Raw genomic sequence first — 13,829 nt, 5'->3', positions numbered from 1 at the left:
GCACATGCGCAGTAACTAGATTTGAGGCCCGGACGAAGCAGGGAAGGGTGTCGGACCATACATGACGGGGCATGCTCGCTATCTCAGACGAGATTTTGGCATTCAGGGTGGGCCAGTTTTCGGCGTTGGGCGGGCATAAGAAAAGGAGCGAACGAGACTGCCGGATTATTACCATAAAAGCCGCAAAATGTTTGCAGCCGTTTTTTTTATGGTCGGAGGAAAAATTTAGGAGAGGAGATAACGGCAATGAACTATTGACAGCAGCGGCCGACAAGGGGTGAATAGAGTTCAATAGGTGAAATGCTGGTGACGGGTTCCCTTTAAACATCATGTATAATATATAATAATCTAAGGAACTACCGTCTGATCTAATTGTCGGAGTTCCTAGATTTCAACATTGCACACTTTTGCCTTTTGTATAAAACATCTGCGTTTGTATCTCTTTGCCTATTTTTGAATTTTTCAATTCATCTACGGCCATTTTTTTGCCAATTTTCATTAACGATCACACATGTTTTAGTGCCAGGTTCAGACTATCACAGAGGAGAGGGGGTCCATCCTAGCCAGAGAACAGGAGCAGACCATCACCATGGGTTCTTAGCAGTTTTACTAAGCTGGGGTTAAGGGGGAATAAGAGGGGGATTGCGGACATTTTTTGGCTTAGCATGGGAAAGTGGCATGGCTTTAGGGATGTCACGATACTAGAATTTGGACTTCGATTCTGATACTTCGTTTAGTACTGCGATTTCGATACCAATTCGATACTTTGCCAACAGTAATAAAAAAAAAAGTTCTTCCATTTTCTGATGTGAGGCGCGAGGTGCGATGATGAATTTAACCTCCACGTGCCTCACATTAATAGTAATTAACCCCATCATGTTTCTCAGTCATAATGGGTTAATATGTGAGGTACATGATGGGGTTAATTACTATTAATGTGAGGCACGTGGAGGTTAAATTCATCACACCTCGTGCCCCACAATAAGTGATAGCAGTTTTTATTTTTATTTTTTTTACAGCGTACACATCATAAATGATGCAAAAACGTTGTTGTGCAGGTTATTACGGCCGCGCCAATACCAAGTATGTGTATGTTTTATGTATTGAGACTTATTTTAATGTTTATTGTAAAAAAGGTGTATGTGTATATTTTTTTTAAATTTAACATTACTTTATGTTTTTACTTTATTTTTTAAACTTTAATGTACTGGCACATATCTATATTACAGTACATTAGCCTGTGCACTGATAGTACACAGGCAGTTGTTAGGACATACCTAAGTATGCCCCAACAACAGGAAATATGGTCAGACAGCCCTGGGGTCCTTCAATGGACCCTGGGCTGTCTGCCCATATATGGTATGTCCCTCAATTCAGTCACAGGGATTACTGTGATGCGATCCAAGGGGCACCCCCCCCCCCTTCTCATTTTCCCCTGAATGCTGCAGTAAGCTGTGATCACAGCATTCAGGGGAATAGCGGCGGCGATGAGAGGTTTCTCTGATCTCCGCCAGCGGGGCTGCGGCTGTTTACAGGAAGTAAACCTGACAAGAAGTGCGTGGTCAGCATGAGGAGATGCGGCCGGTGCTGCACTAATGAGCGGCGGTTCAGGCACTGAAGGCAGAACATAGGGGTGTTTTGTAGTGCGCCCGCCATGTTCTGTTTTCAGTGCCGCCGCTCATTGGTGCAGCGCCGGCCGCATCGCATCATCCTGACCCCGCGCACTTGTTATCAGGACTCAGGAGCGGGCAATGACTGTATCACACAGCCGCAGCCCTGCTCTCATACATTCATAATTTACTATATTTAGCTGTGCGGCCGCACAGCTAAGTATCAAAATACATGAAATAACGGTATCGAACCGTTTGGGGATTTAGAGTATCGAAACAGTATCGAAGTTTCGATGCATCGTGCATCCCTACATGGCTTAGCAAAAAAATTGGCATGGCTTAGCAGTGGCGAAGAGCTGGTATTATTTCAGATGCCTATGTCCTACCTGTCAAGATTCGGCTTGCAGTTTGCAAAAAAGTTCTTGTTCACAGCGTGCAGATTCCATGCCGTATGTGCACTAGTTTTTTCCCCAAATCAGGACTGGATCTTAAAGGGGTTGTCCCGGAATCAACATTTATTACTTATGCACATGATAGATGATGCGTCTGATCGCTGGGGCCCCACTGATCACTATAACCAGGGTCACAAGCCCCCCATTTCTCCTCACGGTAGTCGAGCATGCACCCTGCCACTCCATGTGTGGGAATAACGGAAACAGCTGAGTGCTATCCCAAAGAGGAGGAATCAGGGGCGTAGCTTTAGGGGGTGTAGAGGTAGCAGTTGCACCCTGGAGTCTGAGGGTGTCTAAAAGCCCCTCAGCCGCATAAGAAGACACCAGTATTATAAATGATATATTGTAGGTGGGGGTCCTGTTATAGATTTTGCATTGGGGCCCAGGAACCTCAAGTTACACCTCTGGTAGGAATGGGTACTTGGTACCCCCGTTCCAGCGGTCCCAGTGGTGGGGCCCCCAGCGATCACACATTTATCACTTTTCCTGTGGATAGGTGTTAAATATCAATTCTGGGAACACTCCTTTAAACAGAGAGAGACCTATATTTCCATTTTCCTTTTCAGATCCAATCCTGGTTTTGGCTTTCATAAATAATATAAAAAAAAGTATGCAAAAAACGCATAGTGTGAACAAGGCCTTAATGAATGTTCTTTTGTACAACCCAGTATTGTCTGATGTATTGGTTTGGAAATTCTCCACTAAATTTGAAATATTAGACCAATTATTTTGCTTCATTGGGTAAGCTGTAAGATTTTTCCTTTAAGCACATTGCTAAGGGACTTGTCCACAGCATGGACAATTCTTTTATGAATCAGCAGTTGATGTTATTTAATGCTTGAGTTACTCTCAACAAGGTAAATGTTGGTACTAACTGTTATTATAGACATTAATCACTGGAGGTTTCAGAAACGACCACGTAGGCCCCCTGCACACGGTCATAATTTTGATCAAAGTGTGGACCCATTCATTTCTATTACCCACGGACACCTTCCCGTATATTTACGGGAAGGTGTCCGGGCCGTAGAAAGCATTCGTAAAAAATAAGACATGTCCTATTTTTCGATTTTACAGACCGTGCTCCGAAACTTTATAATGGGAGCACGGCCTGCGGGTGACTGTCCGTCCGTCACAGACCGGGATTATGGCTACGGCCGTGTGCAGAGGGCCTAAGGCAACATGTACATAACCGCAATTGCGGACAAAAATAGGACATGTTCTGTTTTGCAAATCATTTCTATGGCACGGACACACATCCATAAATATACTGAAAGGTGTCCGTGACCAATAGAAATGAATGGATCCGCAATCTCATCCGTAATTACAGACCCACGGTTTTGCAGTTAGCATGGAAATCGAAGTAAAAATGTATTGTTCAAAGCTCTGCCACAATTTAACTAAATATGATATTAGATGTGATCGATTACAGGTGGATCCTGCATGTTAGAGACACGCAGGACCCACCAACACTGAACCCGTCAGGTCCGCGGGACTGACGGATTCAGTGTAAAATGAGAGATACAGCTGTTCGGTATAGAGAATAAGTAAAAGTAAAACGATTTTTTAATAAAGATAATTACAAAGTTACACTAAACACACTGACTAATCGAATAGCCTTTAATTTGAAAACCATGAGAATTATATTTAACACGATTTTCTTGCGTTTCACTTTTTTGCAGGTTTCCTAAAGTCATTTAGTGCTTAATTTTGTCCATTGAATTTTCACAATGAATGAAGTGGACTTCAGCAGTTTTGACAAGCTTCTGTTAGAACTAGGTATGTACATTATTTGCAGCCGCTATACATCTTTGTTTCCTCATATGCTCTGTGACTATACTAATACCATCTTTAGTCTTTCAGAATGATCAAGAATCTCAGAATAAGAGAAATACTAAGGAACTCATTCAGCGTAAGTAAAAGCAAAAAGTAAAACAATAGCAAATAAATAGTAAAGTATATTCAATCTTGCCGCAAATTGGAAACCCATCTGCGCATACAATCTGCTGTACTCTGGTGTTCTACTATGACAACTGCAAAAATACATCAGAAATTTATCCGGGAAAGCAAATGAAGTAATAAGCAGAAATAAATATCTCTGGATATCTTGGAATTTTACACTATCTGGATCCTCAAAGTATATAAACGAAAGGAACCATGCACCATGGGGCAGATTTGGTGCATCTTGGCGCATGTTAGACACCGTTCCTTTCTGCTCGACAAATCCACAGCCATATTCTAAGTATGTGACCCGACATGGCGAGCATGTCGCAAATCAATGTTCTTTTGTGGTGCACACATTAATCAATTTAGCCAACAATATATGTGGCAAGAAAATAGGCAGTAGGTGCAAAGGCAATAATAAATCTGTCCCCTTGTTTGTTCCCTAAGTGGATACAAACCACTCAATCCTTTGAATTCCGTTAACAAATATTCACAAAAAAAAGCAACGGCAGCACTCCAGTTAATGAAAAAATAAAAACCGTGAATAAAGACGTTTCTTACATTTTCATATACTGTGCTGCCGTTACTTATTTTTGGGATATTTATCTGGACAGTATACACAAACTGGATAAAAGGCTTTGGGAAAGGCTTTCCTGACCTTCCAGGACAGGATCTTGTTGTATCCTTGGTAGTAAATATACAGCTCCTAACAAATACCCTGCACAGAAATACTGCATGAAATAAAAATTACATATTTCGATTCACGGTTCCTTATTTGCTGCCCACAGATATAGCAGCTAGCAGTATACAACATTGATATTTGTATAAGGCGTGTTTTGATTCACTTCCCTGAATGCATTCAGGATTAATCTTCTTTCTGTGCTATAACTAACTACTGTTAGGTCCAGAATTATTTGGACAGTGACACAATCTTCATGATTTGGGCTCCGCATGCCACCACATTGGATTTGAAATGAAACAACTGAGATGCAATTGAAGTGGAGACTTTCAGGTTTAATTCAAGGGGTTGAACAAAAATATCCTGTGAAACGTTTAGGAATTGTAACCATTTTTCTACACAGCCTCCTCATTTCAGGGGCTCAAAAGTAATTGGACAAAGTAACATTACCAATGACTGTGTGAAGTCTGGAACCCATGGACATCACCAAGCGCTGGGTTTCCTCCTCTGTGATGCTTTGCCCGGCCTTTACTGATGCTGTCTTCAGTTGTTGCTTGCTTGTGGGTCTTTCTGCCTTAAGTTTTGTCTTAAGCAAGTGAAATGCAGCTCGGTCGGGTTGAGATCTCGTGATTGACTCGGCCATTGCAGAATATTCCACTTCTTTGCCTTAAAAAACTCCTGGGTTGCTTTCACAGTATGTTTTGGGTCATTGTCCCTCTGTACTGTGACGAGACGTCCAACCATCCTTGCTGCATTTGGTTGAATCTGAGCAGAAAGTAAATCCCTGAACACTTCAGAATTCATCCGGCTGCTTCTGTCTTCAGTCACATCATCAATAAACACTAGGGATCCAATGCCTTTGGCAGCCATGCATGCCCATGGCATCACACTGCCCCCACCATGCCATCACACTGCCTCCACCATGTTTTACAGAGGATGTGGTGTGCTTTGGATCACGAGCCTTTCCAAGCCTTCTGCATACTTTCTTCCTCCCACCATTCTGGTACAGGTTGATCTTAGTTTCATGCTGTTCAAGGAACTGGGCGGCTTCTTTAGATGTTGTTTGGCAAAGTCTAATCTGGCCTTTCTATTTTCGAGGCTGATTAATGGTTTGCACCTTGTGGTGAACCCTCCGTATTTGCTCTCATGAAGTCTTCTCTTTATATTAGACTTAGATTCTGATCCACCTACTTCCAGGAGAGTGTTCTTCACTTGGGTAGATGCTTCTTCACCATGGAAAAGATTCTGCGATCATCCGCCACTGTTGTATCCATGGACTTCCAGGTTTTTTGGAGTTCACGAGATCACCAGTGCGCTTTTTTTTCACGAACGTACCAAACTGTTTGTTTGGCTACTCCTAACATTTGTGCTATCTCTCTGACGGATTTCTTCATTTTTTTTCAGCCTAACGATGGTCTGTTTCACTTACATTGAGAGCTCCTTTGACCTCATGTTGGGTTCACAGCAACAGCTTCCAAATGCAAATGCCACACCTGGAATCAACTCCAGACCTTTTACCTGCTTATTTGCTGATGGATTAACGAGGGAATAGTGCACGCAGCCCATTAAATAGCTTTTAAGATAATTGTCCAATTACCTTTGATCCCATGAAAAAGAGTCAGCTACATATTAAAGAGCTGTAATTCCCAAACCCTTCCTCAAATTAGGATGTGAATACCCTCAAATTAAATCTGAGAGTCTGCACTTTAAGCCCCTATTGATTATATAACTGTATATTCAATATGTTTTGGTAAACAGCTAAAATGCCAAAACTTTTGTCACTATCCAAATAGTTCTGGACCTAACTGTATTTTCGCTGGGTCACAAGTGTTTTTTGTTTATCACACTAAACTCGCCATTTTACCTCATTTGTTACTTGGCTGTTGTTGCATACTTTAACCCCTTTCCGTCGCAGCCATGTTTCATTTTTTTTTTATATTCCTAAAAACGTTATTTAACAAATATTGCATTTTTATTATAGTCATGCTAGGGGACTTGAACATGCAATCATTAGATTGCTTGCACAATACACTGCAATACATATGTATTGCTGTGTAGAGTGCCTTTTCCCATCTACTGGCTTAATAGGAGGACCAAGATGGAAGACCTGGGGGTCTTCATTTGGCCCCCATCCAGACTGCCATAAAAACCATCGGCACCCTGCAATCTCATTGGGGTGACGGAAGGTGGCTCCCCTCCATCTAACGGCTTACATGCTGCAGTTGCTTCTTGACCGTGGCATCTAGGCGTTTATCAAATGTCAAGAAGGGGTTAAATATTTGTCAAATGTCGAGAAGGGATTAAATGTATTTCCATTCAAAACATTATTGATTGAACTTGCTGACAGTAAATTTATTAGGAGCTTCAGTAATTCAGAAGGGGCAACCAACATGTTTTGGTTTTTTTTAGCCAGAATTTGCAGTACTTATAATGTGCTGTCCTTAATTATTGCTTCATATTTAAGTGACAGATCTGCTAGGATTTCAGCCCCAGAGTGTATTAATGGGAAACCTGCGGTCCTGCCTAACAGGTTCCAAAACGTAGGTCCGGGTTTCACATATATTGTTATTATGACATCGGTGGTGATCCCATCAATACCCTTTCCTGGTACCACACAGTGCTCTGCAAATTGGTCTTGATAGCCTCCCTAACTCGTTGTGGAAGAACAGAGATAAAACTTCCCCAAGTGTCAAAAAAAGATTCTATGAGCACCGTCTTACGTATTGAGGTTTCCGTCCAGTCCATCCTGAACAAAAATGTGAATTTATCCAAAAACAATTGGAACGGCGGCACTCGTTTTTGCAACCAAGTGTGCAAAATAGATTTTACACCCGCTGCCGCTGTCATATGCAATAATTTACCTGCTCCCCATGTATAGTTACAACATCTTTTGTCCAGATATCCAAAAATAGCCCACAAGGCATCATTAGGAACGAAGTTAGTCAGGTGTGTTAAAGTAAAAGTTCTTATTCTATCCCAAAATTGTTGTATCACCGGGCATGTCCACAGGCAGTGATACAGATTTGCGTCAGCCTATAGGAAATATTTAAAAGATTTAATTGTCAGTTAAATGCTTCTAGGAATAGATCATATATATGTATGTTTCCTAAGACCCTGTTCATACTGAGTTTTTTTGCAGACAGAAAAAACTTGCAGGTTGCAATTATGACCTGCCTGCAACTTCTTGCGCGGAACAGCGGCAAGAAAGAGACGCTTTTTTTACCGTGAGTGGCTAAAACCCGCCGTGGAAGAAAACGCCTCCGCTTCCCATTGAAATCAATGGGAGGCAGTCTCGGACATTTTTTGGCACTGATTCTGACGCGGTTTCCGCGTAAAAATTAGCGTAAAAAAACGTGAACTGGGCCTTAGTCAGTTTCATTATGCTATTTCTTTACTTGTAGGTTATGGTGTTAAAATACTACATGAAAAACAGCAGGTTCTGGCCTTAAAAAAGGACATAAGCTTAAGTGATGAAATTATTTTGGACCTACAAAAATATAATAGAAACAACAGTGATAACCTTGTTACGTAAGTATAAAACAATGGTACTTCTAACTAGTAAAATTACCTCTCAGTCTACACAGTATTTAATTTTTGAGATCGGATGTTTATGCTTCATATCTGCATTTTCTACTGTAACTGGCAGCTGTGGATGGATGTTAATTAAAATTCTATCGTAAAATATGAGAATGTCTCTATACATAGCTTTTTGGTTTGTGGCATTTTTTAAAAATCAGTTTTGTTTTTAGAAAAATACAGCATGGTATGGAGTTTTTTCAGGCGTTTTTATTAATAGGCTTTTCAATAGATACCTGGAAAAACACCTGTACAAAATTACACAATAAAAAAAAAAAGACATAAAAATGCATCAAACCTATGAACAAAACCTATGTGAAGGAGGCCTTAGCATGGCGAGTCATTTTGGAACTTACGGGCAGCTGCCTTTGTTCACCCAGTTACTGAGTATGTAACACATCACTGGGTCTTCCGTGTACGCCTTCATGGAGGTTCGAATGCACCATATAAGAGCCATCTGTGAAAAAAAAGTTTCTAAAAGTTTCTATTTCAGTAGAAGGAACAATCAGACAGAAAACAGGCAAGTTGTTTTGAATGTAATAAAATAACAAATAAGTAAGGCATAAGAAAGAGTTTTCATTGCATGTAAAGGCTGGTTTACATGGACTGATTTTGGGCCATAATGAGCGCGAATAATAACAGGTTGATCGGTGCTCGTTCAAAGGATCTTTAAATGGGCCCATGTAAACTCTACATGGACGAACGATCATTTACATGATCGTTCAATCCCCATACCGTTTACATATTGTCAGCAGCACATCCCCTGTTTACAGCGAGAGATGTGCTGACAACAACGATGGGCTGCGGAAAAGAAGCGATCAGCTGAGAAACAAGCGTTTGCTCGTTCATTGGCTGATCGTTTTTCTGTTTACATGGGCCAATGATTGGGAATGATCACCCGACCATTGGCCTATGTTAATGGGCCTGAATTCATTGTGTACATTAGATTTAAATTGACCTAGACTCAGGGCATGACTACCCATACATACCACCGATTCCATTATGGGTTCAGGTTTTCTCCTCCACAATCGTTAAATTCTTAAGTACATAGTTTATTGTGACTGAATCCAGAAGGTTCTGATTTAACTTTGATTTTAAAAGTCATACATTTTGTGCTGCTTAGAGACCAGTCTATCATCTGTTTATCCCAAATGCTGCTGCTTATGGTAGAATTCTGTTCATGGATTTCTGAAAGGTTACACGGTGTGACAGCCCCTCTAAGCAGTACATTGACAGAATACAGACTACCATAAATGGCATTTGTATTCTGGGGGTGACAAGTTCAGTCCTTTAGTGTTTTTTATTTTATTTTTATAAGCACCCATACTGTAAAGGGACAGATTACGTAATATTATATTAAAGAGGTTTTCCAATTTAGAAAACCCATTTTTATTTACACTATTAGGAAATTCTGTGTTAATAGAAAGGGGTCTGCAACCAGTATCCTCATCTCTTGGTCAGAGTGGAGACTAGTTACAAAGTGCTTCTCTCGCTCTGAAGGACCTGTCCTGTACTGCATTAAACAGACAACCTATTTATTTGAATAGGCACTGTGCAATGCTTAATTTATACTGTGGTGGCGCTGCGGGGAAATTAAACACTTACTGCCGGGTTTCAGTGTCGTTCGCACGATACAGCACTTTTCAGTGCTATCCGTCAGTATACAATTTATTGTGATATGCACACACTAGGTTTTGTCCTATAACACTGGATAGGACTGCCCGGTGCTTTCTAACAAAATATGGTCTGTGACCCCTGAGGACGCACTCGTTAGATGAATTGAGTGTAGAAACGCGTAGGGACACTTCATGCAAGTTAGTTGCAAATCATTATTGGCAGCTTGTATCAGTGAGTTACTGTTGAATGAGATAGAGTTTAGGAAATATTGTAATTTAGCTGATGCTCCTATTTACTCGCACTCTCTCCTCAGTCTGATACTTTCTGCTTTTGCCTGTTACCAGAAACAATTGGCAAATAGCCCATTTTAGTAATAATTACTTAATAAAATTTATTTTTAATCGTTCTTGCAGGTAGTTATTTTACTGCCAAGTTTCCCCACAGATTACAACTGATCGCTGGGGGTCCCAGCAGGGGGACACTTTGTGATCAGTTGATTGGCAAGGGACCCTTCAATCAAGTAGCAGATATCCAGAGTGCAGGACACCTTTTAAGGAATTGATGCTATGATAATTCCCTAATTTAAAAACACAAACAGAAAAAATGGGACATAGATATCAAAACCACCAAAAAGGCCAAACTTACTAGGTAGGTGGGTGGGTGAAAACCCGTTCCCATCAGGACGCAGACGGGTCAAAGAATGCTGCAGAAGGAGTGTGCATTAAATAGTGATAGCCCCTCCCACTAGTCTTGAGGGGAGTGGCGAACTAAGTGCTCAAAGGTGTGCAATAAATGAGTGTCAGTGTGGTGCTAGGGTGTGAATAGATGGTAAAAAATAAATATGTATGTATGAAAGTGTCAGAACTGTGTAATAATGTAATAAAAATAAATAAATAAATAAATGTGATGAATAGGGGTCAGTGCTGTGAATAGTACATGGGGTGTCAGTACTATGTGTAATACGTGGAGGGATAATGTGCTGGTCGTCAGGCATGGCGTAACTTGCCGAAAAACAGCCTATTTGTAACGCCGCTAGTGTTAGCTAAAGCGGGCTGCTCTGCATTCCAAACCAAACGCCAGCACATCATGCCCTCCCAGCATATAAGACCCGGCTGCGTCCTGAAAAAATGTGTAGTATACGTAGTAAGAAATATCCATGAAACATGGGGTATTAGTTGTTATTTTGGCCAAAATACGCAAAGCTCGCAACCCAACGTCAAGGGTCCCCAGTGCCTTGCGAGTCCCTAACCAGAACTTTACGTTAGGCTGTTTTTCGGCAAGTTACGCCATGCCTGACGACCAGCACATTATCCCTCCACGTATTACACATAGTACTGACACCCCATGTACTATTCACAGCACTGACCCCTATTCATCACATTTATTTATTTATTTATTTTTATTACATTATTACACAGTTCTGACACTTTCATACATACATATTTATTTTTTACCATCTATTCACACCCTAGCACCACACTGACACTCATTTATTGCACACCTTTGAGCACTTAGTTCGCCACTCCCCTCAAGACTAGTGGGAGGGGCTATCACTATTTAATGCACACTCCTTCTGCAGCATTCTTTGACCCGTCTGCGTCCTGATGGGAACGGGTTTTCACCCACCCACCTACCTAGTAAGTTTGGCCTTTTTGGTGGTTTTGATATCTATGTCCCATTTTTTCTGTTTGTGTTTTTAAATTAGGAACGTAAAGTTCTGGTTAGGGACTCGCAAGGCACTGGGGACCCTTGACGTTGGGTTGCGAGCTTTGCGTATTTTGGCCAAAATAACAACTAATACCCCATGTTTCATGGATATTTCTTACTACGTATACTACACATTTTTTCAGGACGCAGCCGGGTCTTATATGCTGGGAGGGCATGATGTGCTGGCGTTTGGTTTGGAATGCAGAGCAGCCCGCTTTAGCTAACACTAGCGGCGTTACAAATAGGCTGTTTTTCGGCAAGTTACGCCATGCCTGACGACCAGCACATTATCCCTCCACGTATTACACATAGTACTGACACCCCATGTACTATTCACAGCACTGACCCCTATTCATCACATTTATTTATTTATTTATTTTTATTACATTATTACACAGTTCTGACACTTTCATACATACATATTTATTTTTTACCATCTATTCACACCCTAGCACCACACTGACACTCATTTATTGCACACCTTTGAGCACTTAGTTCGCCACTCCCCTCAAGACTAGTGGGAGGGGCTATCACTATTTAATGCACACTCCTTCTGCAGCATTCTTTGACCCGTCTGCGTCCTGATGGGAACGGGTTTTCACCCACCCACCTACCTAGTAAGTTTGGCCTTTTTGGTGGTTTTGATATCTATGTCCCATTTTTTCTGTTTGTGTTTTTAAATTAGGAACGTAAAGTTCTGGTTAGGGACTCGCAAGGCACTGGGGACCCTTGACGTTGGGTTGCGAGCTTTGCGTATTTTGGCCAAAATAACAACTAATACCCCATGTTTCATGGATATTTCTTACTACGTATACTACACATTTTTTCAGGACGCAGCCGGGTCTTATATGCTGGGAGGGCATGATGTGCTGGCGTTTGGTTTGGAATGCAGAGCAGCCCGCTTTAGCTAACACTAGCGGCGTTACAAATAGGCTGTTTTTCGGCAAGTTACGCCATGCCTGACGACCAGCACATTATCCCTCCACGTATTACACATAGTACTGACACCCCATGTACTATTCACAGCACTGACCCCTATTCATCACATTTATTTATTTATTTATTTTTATTACATTATTACACAGTTCTGACACTTTCATACATACATATTTATTTTTTACCATCTATTCACACCCTAGCACCACACTGACACTCATTTATTGCACACCTTTGAGCACTTAGTTCGCCACTCCCCTCAAGACTAGTGGGAGGGGCTATCACTATTTAATGCACACTCCTTCTGCAGCATTCTTTGACCCGTCTGCGTCCTGATGGGAACGGGTTTTCACCCACCCACCTACCTAGTAAGTTTGGCCTTTTTGGTGGTTTTAATTCCCTAATTTAATCGGATGTGCTTGCAATGCAGGGCTTCACTTTAGGTCCTAAACCCTAGTAATGTAATCCTATAAAATGTTTTCTTTATCCCTTATTTAAAGGCATTCCTCCCCACTAAATGCAAACCTATTTATTTCCATTGCTTATCTTGTGCCAAAATATTCCGCAGCACTGTTTAGAGATTGTCACCATTCACATCACTCCATTTCCCCAATGGGGCTCTCAATCTATATAATCTCAAGCACATACACGCTGTAAGTTTTTTTCGAGTGTGGGAGGAAACTGGAATACCAAGAAAAAATTCATGCAAACATGGGCAGAACTTTCGAAATCCATGCAAATATTGTCCTTGGTCGGATTCTAACCCAGGACCCCAGTGCGGCAAAACAACAGTGCAAACCACTGGGAAAATTCGTAGTGAAATGAATTTTAAAATTAAACTTTTTGCATCTTACTGTCTCAGGTGCTCATCGATGTCTGCAGTGCTTGAAAGAGAAGAAGAATTTCTTCAAATTCAGTTGGAAAATGCAATAAATACATCTGAAAACGATAAGTATGGAACTTATATTAGACTAGGTTCACACCACGTTTGTGGATTTTGTTTAGCAAAACCAATTCAAACAGTCCACCTCATGAATGCCCCAGACATATACAACTGTATATAACTAAAAGAGTATAGTAGTTATCACCATCAAATAAATATTTACTATGTCAATAACTTGTAGGAGGCGATCAAGGAGACACATTCATGTGTATTGCCCGCATCAAGATTAAATATATAACCAAAGAAGCATAGAAAGGATGCAAATAGCAATATGGGAGTATCAAAAAGTATGACAAAATCTTTATTAGACAAAAAATACAAAACATATATGATTAAAAAGGTCCACGGTCACACTAAAAGAGGACCGC

At 41.0% G+C, this 13,829-nt stretch overlaps 1 protein-coding gene across 7 annotated transcripts in view; it reads left to right on the top strand.

Moving 5' to 3' along the window:
* C12H14orf39 (chromosome 12 C14orf39 homolog) overlaps positions 1 to 13,829 on the top strand; it is a 57,027-nt gene that overhangs the window by 1,811 nt on the left and 41,387 nt on the right. For 5 of the 7 annotated variants that reach the window (XM_075843692.1, XM_075843687.1, XM_075843691.1 and 2 more), the window contains exons 2-5: positions 3,742 to 3,838; positions 3,915 to 3,971; positions 8,084 to 8,210; positions 13,381 to 13,470. In XM_075843692.1, the coding sequence (XP_075699807.1) occupies positions 3,790 to 3,838; positions 3,915 to 3,971; positions 8,084 to 8,210; positions 13,381 to 13,470 (323 nt within the window). In that variant the 5' untranslated portion in view covers positions 3,742 to 3,789. The remainder of the gene's footprint in view (positions 1 to 3,741; positions 3,839 to 3,914; positions 3,972 to 8,083; positions 8,211 to 13,380; positions 13,471 to 13,829) is intronic. The other 2 variants (XM_075843689.1, XM_075843693.1) reach the window with 2 other exon arrangements.

This window comes from Rhinoderma darwinii, chromosome 12, assembly GCF_050947455.1.
Source record: "Rhinoderma darwinii isolate aRhiDar2 chromosome 12, aRhiDar2.hap1, whole genome shotgun sequence".
Taxonomy (NCBI): domain Eukaryota; kingdom Metazoa; phylum Chordata; class Amphibia; order Anura; family Rhinodermatidae; genus Rhinoderma; species Rhinoderma darwinii.
Note: the sequence above shows the minus strand (reverse complement) of the source record. Positions and strands in the feature narration are given on the sequence as shown.